This window comes from Hemitrygon akajei, chromosome 27 (genome assembly GCF_048418815.1).
Source record: "Hemitrygon akajei chromosome 27, sHemAka1.3, whole genome shotgun sequence".
Taxonomy (NCBI): domain Eukaryota; kingdom Metazoa; phylum Chordata; class Chondrichthyes; order Myliobatiformes; family Dasyatidae; genus Hemitrygon; species Hemitrygon akajei.
Window position 1 is genome coordinate 44,245,968 of NC_133150.1, and position 16,285 is coordinate 44,262,252.

Sequence of the window (16,285 nt, forward strand, 5' to 3'; positions counted from 1 at the left end):
TTCTCTGCCACAGGAAACAGTTGAGACTGGTTCATTGGCTATATTTAAGAGGAAGTTAGATATGACCCTTGTGGCTAAAGGGATCAGGGGGTATGGAGAGAAAGCAGGTACAGGGTTCTGAGTTGGATGATCAGCCATGATCATACTGAATGGCGGTGCAGGCTTGAAGGGCCGAATGGCCTACTCCTGCACCTACCTTCTAAGTTTCTATCAGGAAAGTGCAGATGGACCATCCCCTCTGTGAATACATGGCTCCCCTAGGGAGGAGATAATCACGCCATTCATATCAAGGATAACATCACCTGGTCCCTTAATAACATGTCCCTGAAGAAGAATGCACAGCAGAATCTCGATTTCCCAAGGGGATTGAGGGCAGTGATGGTCCGCCACTTCCCCATCTTAAAGGAATTTTATTGGAGCACCATTCAGAGGTCTCCCTACCATCCATCCGATACATTTATCAGAAGCGCTACGTACAAAGGGCCCTTCGTACTATCAAGGATCCCACCCATCATCCAGCACCCTGTTTGACTTTCTACCATCAGGCAAGAAACACCGATGCATTAAAACAAAAATGGTCAGGATGGGAACAATATCTTCCCTCAGGACATTAGCTTTCTGAACTCCCTCATGCATTGCATTCAAAATGTCATTGGTTCATCTGTTCTGTAACTTACAACATTTAGTTTATGCACTTTGCATTGTTTATTTGTGTGTAATCCATCTGTAGATTTCATTCATACTTTCATAAGTTACTGTGTGTAATATGTACTATAGTGCTTTACACCCTGTTCAGAGAAACATTGTCTCTCTTCACAGTATACAAGTCCATAGTTAAATGACAATAGAATTGACTTGACTTTAAACACACACACACACACACACACACACACACTCACACACACACACACACACACACACACACACACACACACACACACACACACACACACACACACACTCATTCAAAGAAAAAGGAACTGGAATTCTTGTAATATGCATCTCATGATTAAAGTTTATTCAACATTTTTAAGAACTATTTATAGATATATCCCACAGGATAGAACAATAGGCTGTGTGATGTTCAGCTCACGTTTACATCGAACCAGATTTCACTCCATGAGAATGGTTCAGGAGTGAAGCACTGGAAACCACAGCTGAAGAGGGAAATCAGGAAAGAAGAGAGGAAAGGTGCTAGGCAATCTGAGAAGAGGCATAATTACATGATCTCAATATTTGCATATCCAGTCCAGACCCAAAATTCATAGATTGGTCCTTTAAAATCCCATCCTGGCCAGGCACTTATTTCAGTTACCCCTCTTTTTGCATTTTCCTTTAAGTAAAAACCCAGCATTCAATACGGTGGCTTCACCTTCAGGATTCTGAAAGTGACACCCTGATCTTTGATACTGTATGGTCAGATGACAAATGAGATGGCTTAAGTCAACCTGCAAATTTGAACTGGGATGGACCTTCAATGGGAATATTGAGGGGCAAGTTAGATGGCCTTAGCCAATCCCACTCGGTTGTTTCCTCTGTCGAAGATGGAATAATATTCTCTAATGAAGACATCTCCCAAAATCCAGAGGTTTCCACCAGTGCCGCTAAATCCACTGTCGCAGTTGACCGTGTTATAGTAACTGGTCTGGAAGGAAATGGAGAGCAATTAACACCAGGTCAATTGTCCACTCAATAAATGATCATTATAACATGTGTCATTAAACTGTGCAAGGTTAATGAATGCATCCCTTGAAATTCTCATCCCCCATATGTTTGATGAATCACGTACCTTCAGTGTGTAGGCTGAGGCAGGAAGAGTGAAGTCATATCCATTGATGGTGAAGACCACATCAGGCATATTGCCAATATTGTTGCAATTTATGGTGTACTGTGAAAGAAGAGCAACAATATTTAGACCATCAGACATAGGAGCAGAACTGAGCCATTCAACCCATCCAGTCTTCTCTGCCTTTTCATCATAGCTGACTTACATTCCCTCTCAACCCCATTTGTCTGCCTTCCCCTTAATCAAGAAACTGTCTACACTGCTTTAAATATATTCACTGACATGGCCTCCACAGCCAACTTTGCCAACAACTTCCACTGATACACCACCCTCTGGCTAAAGAAATGCCTCTTCATAACAGTTCTAACAGGATATCCTTCTATTCTGAGGCTGTGTTCTCTGGTCCTAGACTCCCTCACTATTGAAAACATCCTCGCCACACTTCTTTTTTAAATTTAGTGCATTGGGTGTTCATTCTGTGGCCTCACCTCCACCAGAGAAACCAGAGGCAGATAGGGTAGCCACTTTGCATAGCACCTTAATTCAAACCACAAGGATGACCCTAACTTCCAAGAAAGTTGTTATTTTAAATTTCCATCCCATTCCTACTCTGACTTTGTTTTCTCTGATCTTACATTAGTAAGACCACATCATCTAATAATTAGGTTTGTTACAGTCCTCAGAAATCATTGGTGAAATCAGTCATTTCTGATCGACAGACTTTCCAAAACTGGCCACTTCTGATGTAAAGTCGTCAACGTGTATCACTATTTTAATTCTCCCTCACTATAATTGCTGGAAGAACTCAACTGGTCAGGCAGAGTCTATGCAGAGGAATGAACAGTTGATGTTTCAGGCAAAGACCCTTCATCAGGATTTTCAGCATCTAAAGACTCTCTTTTCTTTATTTCTCTCTCCACAGATGCTGCCTGACCCAATGTGTATTTCCATGCTTTAATGCTTTTACAACTAATAGAGAAAGGTTGAATGTACAATGATGATAAAACACAATCCATGGCCTCCTTCCTCTTCTGTCGCGATGAGGCCACAATCAGTCGGAGGAGCAACAGCTTATATTCCATCTGGATAGCCTCCAACCTGATGGCATGAACACTGATTTCTCACACTTCTGGAAATTGCCCCACCCATACACCACTCCTTCACCATTCCTCATTCCTGTTTCCCTCTTTCACCTGATCTCCTTACCTGCCCATCATCACCCTTTCCTGTTCTTCCCCTTTACCTTCTTCCATGGTTTTCTGTCCTCTTCTATCAGATTCCCCCTTCTCCGGCCCTTTATCTCTTTCTCCAATCAACTTCCCATCTCTTTATTTCACCCCTCTCCCACCAATTTCACCTATCACCTTGTCCCTCTTCCGTCCCTCTCCCCCACCTTCTTACTCTAACTTCTCTTTCTTTCCAGGCCTGATGAAGCCACTCGGTATGAAACATTGACTGTTTATTCTTTTCTGTAGAAACTGCCTGGCCTGCTGAGTTCATCCAGCGATTCGTGGTTGTTACATTGTGAATGGAGATGGTAATCCTAGCCATTTCTCACTGAGCACATTCTTTGCACAATCACTGCTGCTGGCATTTCATTAACTCAATGTGCTGTCTGTATACTGAATTTACAGCTGCCATCTGAGCACAGACCACTGGACAATCAGCCCCTACCTGGCCATAATAATTTGGAGTTGCTCCAATGCTTTGCTGAATATTGCCGATGTAATTTCCGCCAACAGCGACAAGAGAAGTTCCAGTATCAACGATGCCAGGGCAACCTTGAGAGCAAGCCACAATCTGGCCGTTGACTGTCACTCTGAGGGAGAAACATCATAGTGTTAGCCTAAAATGCTGATTTGGATTTATTGCCAAAATCAGAGTCAAATTAAACTTATTATCAAAGTACGTATATGTCACCCTGTACTGTACTACCCTGAGATTCAATGACAGACAAATAAAGAAACACAATAGATATTATGAAAGCTATCAATAAGCAAAGACTGACAAACAACCAATGTGCAAAAATGACAAATTGTGCCAATTAAAATAACTAAAACTGAGAATATGAGTTTAGGAGTTCTTGAAGTTGCGTGTATAGGTTGTCGAAGCAGTTCAGAATTGAGTCCGAAATTCAAGAAAATAATTTGGAAAATCTCGTCATCAAGCTGAAGTATTCGTTATATCTAGTTCGATTGTACTTGGACTATTGTGTTTAGTTCTCATTGCCTCATTATAGGAAGGATGAGGAAGTTTTAGAAAGAGTGCAGAGAAGATTTACCAGGATGTTGCCTGGATTATAGAGCATATCTCATGAGGTAGGTTGAGTGAGCTAGGGATTTTCTCTTTGGACCAACGGAGGATGAGAGATGACTTGCGAGATGTAAGGAGAGGAGAAGGGGTGAGAGGGGACCCAGAACAGGTAATGGATAAAGAGAGAAGGGGAATGGGGAAAAATTATCGGAAGTTAGAAAAATCAATGTTCATGCCAGCAGATAGGAGGCTGCCCAGATGGAATATCAGGAGTTGCTCCTCCATCCTCACTGTAGCCTCATCATGACTCTAACAATTGTTTTCTCTATAAATTCTAACTATATAACTGGTTCAACTCACTGAAAGTTAATCATCAACGGCTGATCAGTGAGAGAATACCGCAGATGGAGATACCACTTACCTCTGGATCTCAATTTGCCAATAGGCCTCCTGGGTAACAGGGACCCAGTAGATTGGGCCAGTGTAGCGGCTTGAGTCAATTCCACCAAAAAGGACTTCACTTCCAGATTCACCATTTGTCCTGGAAAACAACGTTAAATAAGAATATCTCAGATTTAAACGCTCAAAAGATGTACAGATTTTGGTTAGTAAGTTGTAGGCACGATGTGTAGACACCAGAAGTGAGGTGGCACTCTCAGGCTGTCCCCAGCACATCCCTGAAACACATCAGCAAGTTTCAATATACATGCAAAAAATAAAGCTAATCTTTAAATCTTTAAAGGAATAATTTCATTAATATTGCAACAAAAACATGCATTTATAGAGTCACACAGCATGGAAAAGGGGCATTTACTCCAACTCATCCATGCTCACCATTTACACCAATCCCACTTGCCCCCGTCTGTTCCATGTCTTCCTAAGCCTTTCCTATCCACATATTCAAGTCACTCGAGACCTTAAATGAGTTGTCCAAGCTGAAGTAACAATAAAACTCTGAGAATGATGGACATCTTTATCTGACTGGAGACCAAAATGTCTTCAACTTCCAGTTCAATTAACGTCATCAGCCCTGACCTGACATGTTGGACTGGACCCAGTAATCTGCTTTTTAAGTTTTCAACATCATCCCTATTTTATATTCTCAATTTAATTCCTAGAATCCCATTGAACTAAAATAAATAACCAGAATCGTCAGAAGAAGAAGTGATGTTGGTACCAACCAAATTAACATGTCACATTACAGATTCTCCGGTAGTGAAGGAAGGAGTTACAAAGTGCTAACCTTGTCAAGTAGACAGAAAAGAGTGGCTGTGAAACCAGATGCTGAGACATTATGTTGTCGAACACTGTAGTGGCTCCTTCTGCCGCAAGTGATGGATAGCCCAAGCCCAAAATACCGTCGAAATTACAGTAGGAGAAGAAACCGCCGGGTTCGGTCTCACTTAATCCAAACTCTTGTCCATTGATCACAAGGTTAGAAAGCTGGTGAGACAGATTTAAAGAGAAATTAATCAGATATTTATCCTGTCAGGCCGCACATGGGCACAGCTCATGGAGCTGCTGCCTCACAATGCCAGTGTCCCAGGTTCAAACCCGTCCTCTGGTATTTCCCGCATGGAGTTTGTAGATCATCCCCTGTGATCAGGTGGGTTCTTTCTGTCTGATCTGATTTTCTCTCATTCCCCAAAGACATGCTGATTGATTGGTTAATTGGTCACTGTAAATTATTCAAGAGCTAGAATCTAGAGGATGTTGAGAAGGACTAAAGGACGATTCATGCTGAACTGATACATGTTCAGCATGGTTTTTGGCCCAAAATATCAACTGTACCCTATTCCCTAGATGCTGCCTGGCCTGCTGAGTTCCCCCAGGATTTTAAGTGTGTAAAATTTTTATTCTCTTATTTTGTATTACTTATTTCTGATTAAAATTAATAAACATATATATATACTTAGAGTAACACAGTTCTGTCTCTCCATATTTATTCATCATGTATTTCGTTGCACTACCTCTGTAAACTGAACAATTTTCATAACATATGTCGGTGATATTAACTCTGATTCTGATTCTGATATGTCGTTAAATTTGTTAACTTTGAGTTTGCTGTACAATAATAGAGAGACAAACTACAGATTACAGTAAATACATACATATATAGTGTGTGTATGTATGTATATATATATATGAGTGAAATTAAATAAGAATTATTAAATAGTCTTCAATAATATTGAGAATGTTGTATCAGTTTGGATCTCTGAGTTTTGTAGTAGAGGTATCACTGTGGTTTGAGTTATGAGGGTGAAGAGTTCACTTACTCTCAGAGTATCATATCCCAGAAAACCGGTCATACTTCCTGTCCCATACGTGATGGACAGATACTTATTATTCGTGCGGAAGGTTGAGGACTGGGATGGGTTGAATCTGTGGTGCTTCACTGCAAAGAAACATCCATTTCATCAATGAAACAAAAAGTTTCAATATATCACCCTGTGCCAAACAAACCCCGGTCAATAGTTCCCTAAGACTCGTCAAAAGCACACCAAGCATCGCAGGGCTGGCAGACTCCGAGATTTCCCCTTCAGCCAAGTTGCAAACATTCTACCCCTCACCCAACCAGAGCCCCAGTTTCCACCCACATTCCAAAGACATGAGGGAGACAAAGTTGAGGTCACGCTACACTGGGGGCAGAAGCAAGACAACACTTGCAGGCTGTCTGCTGCACGTCCATGGACTGTGTCATTGACGGAAGCAAAACAATTCAACATCTGTTTCAATGGTGCGACATTCATTTAACATATAATGTACACCGAGTCCCAGCAATGTCCTCATAATTCCCTTTCACACGCTTTCAAGCTTAACAACATCTTTCCTGTAGAGAGATGATCAAACCTGTACACAATATTCCAGCTGTGGCCTCAGCAACATCTGATCTTCTATACCCAATACCCTGACTGATGAAGGCCAGAATGCCAAAACCCTTCTTCACCACAATGTCTACCTGTGACACCACATTCAGGGATACATGTACTTGTATCTCTAGGTCCCTCTATTCTCTAACACTCCAGAGGGCCCTACCTCAGTGTTAGAACTGGTAAATATGTTAATATCATTGTTATATTTTCTTACCGCATGGTGTCTGGCTGCAGTAGACTGATGGGACCCAGAGGTTGGATGAGCCAGTATCAAAGACGACAGTGAAGCTCTGTGGGGGGTTACCGATGCTGATGGCTCCGTAGTATGACAGCTGTCGGCAAAAACAAGATGTCCTTGGTTACTCAGATTAAGTGTGATTGCCTTCATAAAGACTGGAGAGGAAAGGGGAAGAAGACAGAAGTAAGAGAGGCTGGAGTACAAACTAGCAGCTGATACGTACGTCCAGGTGAGAGGGAAGAACTGTGGGTGGGTGTATGAGCGGGATGAAATAAGAAGCTGGGAGGTGATAAGTGGAATTTTACTAATCGGAAATCAATTCACCGTGTTACCAATTTTCCACTTCTTATCACACCAACTCTTTTCCCAGCAGGAACCAGAATAGGGTTCCTCTTGTCCCCACCCCCCACCTGACTAGCTTCCACATTCAAAGGATCACACCCCATCATTTCTATCAGACTCTACAGGATTCCACCACTGGACTCATCTCCCCACCACTGCTCCCCCTATCAGCATTCTGAAGGGACTATTCCTTCTGCACCTCCTGTTCTTCTCTTCAAATAGGAACTCGCTCTAAAAACAATAGAAATGTTACACCATTTTCATTAAGAAGGTCAAGAGTTCCTTCACCCCACATTTCAGATCATAGCAGTCAAGGATTACTTACATCCATGTAGTTGGTCATAGGCTCCTCTGATGCCAAAGTTTCAATGGAACAAGCACCTTTGAACTTTGTGCAGGGATCATATGGATGTTTCTTGAGGAAATCTTCCAACAATCCCTTCTCCCGAAGAACATCTCGGGCAGATTTTCCTTTACGTAAAGGAACTCTGTAAAGTGGGAAATAAGTTAAGAATGTCAGCATCTGTTATTGTTCCTTGGGGAGAAAAATTAATTGCCAAAACCGTTAAGATTTGGTTAAAATGATCCTACCTGAAGACGGCATCAGAGAGCTGGATGCATACAAAGGCAAGGAGTAACCACTTCATGTTGAATCGATTGGATTCCTTTCAGAATCTGACATCGGGCTTCTGAGCCCTAATATTTATACTCAAGGAATCATTGTCACATGGACACAGATACAATCATTCCACATGAGAAGTAAATATAATTGTCCTCGTGATCAGTTTATCTTTGATAAAACACATTCTATTCAGGACACCCTTCAATATAGAAGTTGATTTATAATAAAGTATGTTAAGTGCTGTGGAATTAAAGTCTTATCACAGATAACACAATCAGAAATTAGATTAAGAACTGTTTTATCAAATGACTGAGACCTAAACAGTCCTTCCAGGTGAGGTAGTTCCAGGTGACATAGCCCTTTACTTGTGAATCCACCACAGTCATTTATTGTATCTGGTTTTCCCATTGAGGCCTCCTCTACATCAGTGAGACCTGACAAAGAATGGAGGATGGCGTCATTGACCGGCTATGATGTCTATGTCTCTCATAATTTTGTGACATCCAACTAAGTTCAAAGACCAGAGTAAATTTAAACATTGACTGTTTATTCACTTCCACAGATGCTGCCTGACCTGTTGAGTTCCTCCAGCACTTTATGTGTGTTGCTTTGGATTTCCAGCATCCGCAGACTTTCTCATATGCAGGGAAATCTGTCATTTGTGTCAAGTCAAATCAGCGAGGATTGTGCAAAGCAGCCTGAAAGTATCACTACACTTCTGGTGCCAATATAGCATGCCCACAACTTACTGACCCTAGGCAAAAGTCTTTGGAATGTGGGAGGAAACCAGAGCACTGGGAAGAAATCCACATGGTCACAGGGAGAATGTACAAACTCCTTACAGACAACGTGGGAAATCGATCCCTAATTTACAGTTAGCTTTGTAAAGCGTTGCACCAACCTCTGCGTTACTGTGCTGCCTGACGTGTGTTTTTTCCACATTGACCTTCATAAATCAGATAACTGGGCTGTTATCTTGAAGTTGTCTAAGACGTGGGTCAGGCCAAATTTGGAGTATTGTGTGCAGTTCTGGTCACCTATCTACTGGAAAGGTATCAGGCAGATTGAAAGAGGACGGAGAAAATTTACAAGGGTATTGCTAGGACTTGAGGAACTGAGAAACAAGGAAAGGTTGCATCGACCTGGACTTCATCCCTGCAGCGAAGGAGAACGTGAGGAAATTCGATAGTTGTGTACAGAATGTTAATGGGAATGGATATTGTCAATGGAAGCAGGCATTTTTTGTTGAGGTTGGATAAGACAGGAAGTACAGGTAATAGGTTAAGGGTGAAAGGTAAAATATTTAAGGAAAATTTGAGAGGGGACCATCATGACTCAGAAGATGGTGAGAGTGTGGAATGAGCTGTCAGTGGAAGTGGAGGACCCGATTTTGATTGCAACATTTAAAAGAAGTTTGGATAAGTACATGGATGAGGGGGAGGGGTGTGGAGGGCCAGGGCCCAGTTGAGGTCGATGACTCAAGCAGTTCAGCTTTGTCCAGATGGACAGAAGTGCCTGTTTCTATGCTGTAGTGTTCTATGACTCTCTGACTCCAAACCCGTCCTATTGGACTTTGCTAAATATCTTTTAAACGTCCCTACCTCCACCACTACTTCTGGCAGCTCATTCAATATACCCACCACACTCCATGTGGGGAATGAATTGCCCCTCAGGTCCCTATCAAATCTTTCCTGTCACATCTTTATGTGTGTGTATATACATATATATATATATACACACACATGCTTTTATAAACCTCAAGAAGGTCACCCTTCACTCCAGGGAAAACAGACCCATCCTATCCAGTGTCTTCCTACGCTTTTTACAGACCTGGAAACTGTAGTCAGCTTCACTGCATTTTTCACCCTGGATTCAATAGCTCCCTTTCCTTCCTTATCTATAAACTTCATTCATCACTTCCTTTGCCTTCTTTTCTTTGCACATTCTGACTTTGGCTTCGTGAATTCCTTTCCCTTACCCCCTTCATCAAAGACGTATAAAACTGCGATAGAGATGGACAAGATAAAGACAGGAAAATTCATTCCACTATTAAGTGAGTCTTGATTCAGCAGAGATCGGTGGATGACGTAGATGAGAAGATCTGCTTTTCTCAGAGAATTGAAAACCTGGGGAATTCGTTGTCCAGGGAAGCAGTAAAGATGACCTCAGTAAACATATTTTTAGGACAATTAGACTTTAGTATAGCAGGGAAGTTAAGAGATATGTACATTCGCATATTGGTGAGTATAACCTTTTAATTGCCAGCTGTAAGATCGGGATCATTTCCTGCCACCCTCTTGGAGTTTCTAAGTTTTTCCCCTGACCGCGTGGATTTCCTCTAGGTGCTCTGTATTCCTCTCACTTTCCAAGGATGTACAAGTTAGAATTAATAAACTGTCAGCCTGCTATATTGACACAAGAAGCATGCTGAAACCTGCAGACCACCCCAGCACGTATGCGGACTGTGTTGGTCATTGACACAAATGATGTATTTCACAGTACGTTTCAATGTTTCCATGTACTGTCCTTGTGACATATAAAGCTAATCCGACTCTTCCAAAACTCAGTGAAATTAAACTTTGGAAACGTAGGCTGAAGCACGGAACAGGACAAATCATCTCAAACTATCTTTATAATAGTATTCAAACGGTATTCAAATCTGGGGAATTAAGTAATCAAATGGATAATAATCAGATTTGTAAATGTATTCATGAATGCTCAGTCAACGATAGAGAATCAGTAATAAGTGCATATTATTGACTATTAATTGAAAAGGTGAGCACTTAAACATGACTTCTATTAATAAAAGTAATCTCTTGTGTTTCGCTCTGCTCTCACCACTGATCTATGACAAAATCAAGAGAAAATCTGCAATGCTGGAAATCCAAGCAAAACACACAAAATGCTGGAGGAACTCAACAGGCCAGGCAACGTCTATGGAAATAAGTACAGTTGATGTTTTGGGCCAAGACCCTCCATCAAAACAAAATAACTGCCTGCAAAAAATTTCCTCAGTTCAATTTCATTTCCAATGTAAATTGCAGGGTAGTAGACTTAGTCAGCTCTCTTTAACATACAAATATACACTCACTGTAATTCAGTTTTTTCTATATTTCTCATAGATTGCATTGTACTGCTGTTGCAAAGTTGACCAGTTTCACGATAATCAACCTGATAATGTTTTCTGTAAATTTTGCATCAACACAAGAAAGAATTTCCATTTTGCAGCACTTCTAGCTGCTTCATTTTTCCAATAACTGTTCAGAGTCATGGACAGATTTTGAAGGTCAGGGTGTCGGGGCCCAAGGCGAGAGATGGTCTGGTTCAGCTCGCTTCTCCCTGATACTTACTCAGCTCGGCACCGAACTGAGAGTCCACGGCTTCATGTCGGTTGACAGGCGTTCTTTTGTGGACATCGGTTCTGATCACTGTTCGCTTGCTTTGATTGTTTGCATGATCTGTTTTTCTTCTCTCTGCACATTGGGTGTTCGACAGTCTGCTTTTTTAATGGATTCTTTTGGGTTTCTTTGTTTTATGGCTACCTGTAAGGAGACATACCTCTAGATCGTATATGTATACATACTGTGATAATAAGTATACTGGGAGCTTAAAACATCTTCTGAAGTATATTATAATTGGTAGTTTGGTTTACTACTGTCACATACACTGGAGTACAACAACAATAAACCGATTTACCAGTTATATAATGAACTTCAGAAGATGACACTGTCTGTAAAGAGTTATTATTGTCACAACTACTGGCATGTATGGTGTATGGGGTGTCCAGGGATGAGTATCACCTCTGGCGAAGGGGCTTGTTGTGACCATTCCGGGACAGGTGACTCACCTTTCAGACACTCAGCTCTCACCTGTGGCTCCAAGTCTCTGTTTGCATGTGACAGCAGCCATACCCAATACAGCGCTTCGACAGGTGGGGAAAACCAGGTAGGCTGAGCAGGCGGCCCTGGTCAGATAGGGACATGCCTGTCCTAACGTGAGGAGTCCGCTCTGGCGGACTGAGATCTACAGCGAGATCCAACAGCCAGGAAGGTGGTTCTGCATCTCCATGGAGCATGAAGGGCATGACAAGGCACAGAAGACGTCAAGGTCATCCACCGCGACCATAGTTTGTAACGCTTGTTTGTACCACTGGACCTGGACTTCTGATGTCAAGAGAGTTGGGACTGTCCCAGTGCAACAAACTTTCCACTTCAAAAACTCTCCCAGACAGGCTTCCATTCATTGTTGGACACGATAGACAATGACCACTGGGGTCATTGATAAATCTTGTTTTGCATGCCACCCATACAGATCATTTCATCACATCAGTACGAAGGAAAGGCAATAACAGAGTTCCGATTATTGTGCAGCAGTTACAGAGAAAGTGGACAATAAGGTGCAGGGTAGGTAGAAAGTAAGGCACAAGGCCATGATGAGGTAGATTGTGGGATCAAGGGTCCATCTCATTGTTAAAGAAGCGAGATAAAAAAAATCCTTGGACCTGGTGGTATGAGATTTCAAGCTTTGGTATCTTCTACAAGTTGTAATTCAGAACCATTTTGCTCACTGAGGTTTCAAGCATTCAGACTTGGAGATGCCAGAAACAGTCAAGAGTGAAAATAAAATGATTTCACGATTTCAACAAGTTAGGAACGACAATCATCTTGAATGTCATAATGAAAATTAAGATTTGGAGGTTGCAATTGTGGAAAGCATTGTATGAAGGCATTCTATTATCTGCACTGGGTGTCTAAGCTGATTTTGTTCATTTACAATCAATCAAAAGAACATAGCAGTGTGCAATGCATGAATTCATCGATTGATAACTATTAGGAACTAACTCACTGTTTTATAGTACTGTACTAGTTTTGGTAGTATTCTACTTTGTCCTGTATTTCATGCTTTGTTACTCTGTCTTTTTACTACTTCCAGTCGACTTTGACCAAAATTGGGCCAAAATGTACTGGTCCTGATGTGTCCCAATTAAATCGAAAGGAACAGTGCCTATAAAAAGCATACACCAACACCCCCCCCCCCCCACCCCTTGGAAGTTCTCATGTTTTGTTTTTTTTCAACATTGAGTCACGGTGGATTTAATTTGGCTTTTTTGACACTGATCAATAGAATAAGACTCTTTCATGTCAAAGCGAAAACAGGTCTCTAAATTAATTACAAATATAAAACAAAATTACTGATTGCATAAATATTCACCTGCCTTTAATGTAACACACCAAATCACCATTGGTGCAGCCAATTGCTTTTGGAAGTCAGAGAATTAGTTAAGTGGAGATCACCTGTGTGCAGTCAAGGTGTTCCAATTGATTGTAGTAAAAATACAACTGTATCTGGAAAATCCAACTGCTGGTAGTCAGTATCCTGGCAAAAACTACACCATGAAGACAAAAGAACACTCCAAGCAAAAGGGTTATTGAAAAACACAAGTCAGGAGGTGGATACAAGAAAATTTCCAAGTCAATGAATATCCTTTGGAGTACAGTTAAGCCAATCATCAAGAGATTGAAAGAATATGGCACAGCTGTAAATCTGCCTAGAACAGGCTGTCCTCAAAACCTGAGTGACTGTGGAAGAAGGGGACTAGTGAGGGAGGCCACCAAGAGACCTATGACAGCTCTGGAGGAGTTACAAGCTTCAGTGGCTGAGATGGGAGAGACCGTACATACAACAACTGTTGCCCGGGAGCTTCACCAGTCACAGCTTTATGGGAGAGTGGCGGAGAGAAAACTGCTGTTGAAAAAAATCTCAGCTAGAGTTTGCCAGAAGGCATGTGGGAGACTCTGAAGTCAGCTGGAAGAAGGTTCTATGGTCCAGTGAAACTAAAATGGAGCTTTTTGGGCATCACACTAAACACTATGTTTGGTGTAAGCCAAACACCACACATCATCAAAAACACACCAGCCCTACCATGAAGCATGGTGGTGGCTGCTTCACTGCAGCAGGCCCTGGAATGCTTTGAAAGGTAAAGGGTAAAAGGAATGCAGCAAAATACACGGAAATCCTGGTGCAGTTTGCAAGAGAACTGCGATTTGGGAGATTTGTCTTCCAGCAAGACAATGACCTCAAGCATAAAGCCAAAGCTTCACAGGAATGGCTTAAAAACAACAAAGTTACTGTCCTGGAGTGGCCAAGTCTAAGTCCAGACCTCAATCCAATTGGAAATTTGTGACTGGACTTGAAAATGGATGTTCACTCATGATCCCCATGCAGTCTGACAGAGCATGAGCAGTTTTGTAAAGCATGAGGAAAAATTGCAGTGTTCAGATGTACAAATCTGATAGAGACCTATCCACACAGACTCAAGGCTGTAATTGCTGCCAAAAGTGCATCTACTAAATACCGACTTGAAGGGGTGAATACTTAAGCAATCAATTATTTTGTGTTTTATATTTGTAATTAATTTAGAGTACTTTGTAGATCTGCTTTCACTTTGACACAAAAGAGTCTTTCTGTTGATCAGTGTCAAAAAAATTCAAATTAAATCCCTGTGATTCAATATTGCAAAACAATAAAACATGAAAACTTCTGGCGGGTGAATATTTAATAGGCATATTGTGTGTGTATATACGAAGATAAAATTGCTTTATTATTGCAAGTGAATATGTATAAATATATATATAAAAACACTTAGAGATCTGTTTTCACATTGACACAGGAGTGTTTTTCTGTTAATCAGTGTCAAAAAAAGCAAAATTAAATTCACTACGATTCAATTTTGAAAAACAATAAAACACGAAAACTCCCAGTGCAAGGGTGAATACATTTTATAGGCACTGTATATGTGATATGTTTATGTGTGTGTGTTATATATAGTATGTGGGTATGTATGTATACACTGTATACATTTACTAATTTTTTTGCGCTGTCTTTTTCACATTGGTTGTCGGTCTTCAGGGCAGCAATGAAGATCCTCCATCTCAGGTGGTGTTCGTGGCTTCCTTCATCACTTCAGTAGCTTCCTTTCGGCTCTCACTATTGCAGGTCCTGGGTGGAGACTCAGGAGTACCCGTGCACTCAGATGTAGAAGGATTCTTCATTGCTGTTTCTATGACAATTTTGTTTGCCCAGTCAGGATTGATGGCCCTTAGCTGAAGCCCCAAACCCGGGGGACTGGGGGCCCACTTTTCGTCTGTCCTCTACCCGTTGACCTGTTTGGTGTGAATGACCCTACCAACAGCCAAAGCACAAAGCCCTGACTCCAGCCAGAATAGCTCTCGGGGCCATTGAGGCACGCAAGCCTCCAAAGCCCAAGACAAGGCTTGGTCTTCATGGAGGAGATTGTATTTCTTTACTTTCCAGTAAATGTCTGGCAGGAAATGAATCCTAAGGTAATAAAAACATACTTTGATTTGAAGCCGTGAAAGCTGCTAGATAAATGCAAGTTGATCTCTATTAAGGTGGTACAGTCTACACAACAAAGAGCAAGTTGAACACACATTTCCATTGCCTTGGACCTTCTCTACCTTTGTTGAAAGACGAGGAAGTCCTGTTCCTCATGGTCTCAACAGGCTGAGATCGCTTTATTATCAAATGTGATAAGCTACAGTGAATAACTTAATTCTGCAAACTATCTATGCAGATCATTTCAAAAGATGGGTAGTTGTGATAGTTGATTTAGAGATACAGCTTATTAATGGGCCCCTCCAGCCCAACAAGCCCACATTGCCCAATTACACCCATGTGACCAATTAACCTAGGCTTTGGAATTAGGGAGGAGAGCAGAGCAGAGGGAATCCACGTAGTGACAGGGAGAACGCAGCAACTCATTACACTCAGCGGTGCGAATTGATCCTGGGTCATTGGCACTGTGACGTCACTGACATTGGAGAGGGTTCAAAGGGGGTTTACAAAAATGATTTTTTGATTGAAAGGCTTATCATATGAGGAGTGTTTGATGGCTCTGGGCCTGTACTCACTGGAATTCAGAAGAATTAAGGGGGATCTCATTGAAACCTATCAAATGTTGAAAGGCCTCAATAGAGTTGATGTGCAGAGGATGTTTCCTATAGTGGGGGAGTCTAGGATCAGAGAGCACAGTTTTAGAATAGAGGGATGTCCATTTAGAATGAAGATGAGGAGGAATTTCTTTTGCCAGAGAGTGATGAATCTGTTGCCACAGGCAGCTGTGGAGGGCAAATCATTGGGTATATTTAAGG

General features: G+C 41.6%; 1 protein-coding gene across 1 annotated transcript in view; it reads right to left on the reverse strand.

The window, feature by feature from the left end:
- Window positions 1-997: 997 nt before the first annotated feature.
- The window catches only part of LOC140717066 (uncharacterized), an 83,377-nt gene continuing 68,089 nt past the window's right edge, over window positions 998-16,285 (reverse strand). The window contains exons 10-18 of the mRNA XM_073030248.1: window positions 8,084-8,157; window positions 7,818-7,980; window positions 7,127-7,244; window positions 6,316-6,434; window positions 5,283-5,482; window positions 4,461-4,580; window positions 3,461-3,605; window positions 1,790-1,888; window positions 998-1,645 (exon numbers count right to left, since the gene is read on the reverse strand). Of these exons, the coding sequence (XP_072886349.1) occupies window positions 1,499-1,645; window positions 1,790-1,888; window positions 3,461-3,605; window positions 4,461-4,580; window positions 5,283-5,482; window positions 6,316-6,434; window positions 7,127-7,244; window positions 7,818-7,980; window positions 8,084-8,157 (1,185 nt within the window). The 3' untranslated portion in view covers window positions 998-1,498. The remainder of the gene's footprint in view (window positions 1,646-1,789; window positions 1,889-3,460; window positions 3,606-4,460; window positions 4,581-5,282; window positions 5,483-6,315; window positions 6,435-7,126; window positions 7,245-7,817; window positions 7,981-8,083; window positions 8,158-16,285) is intronic.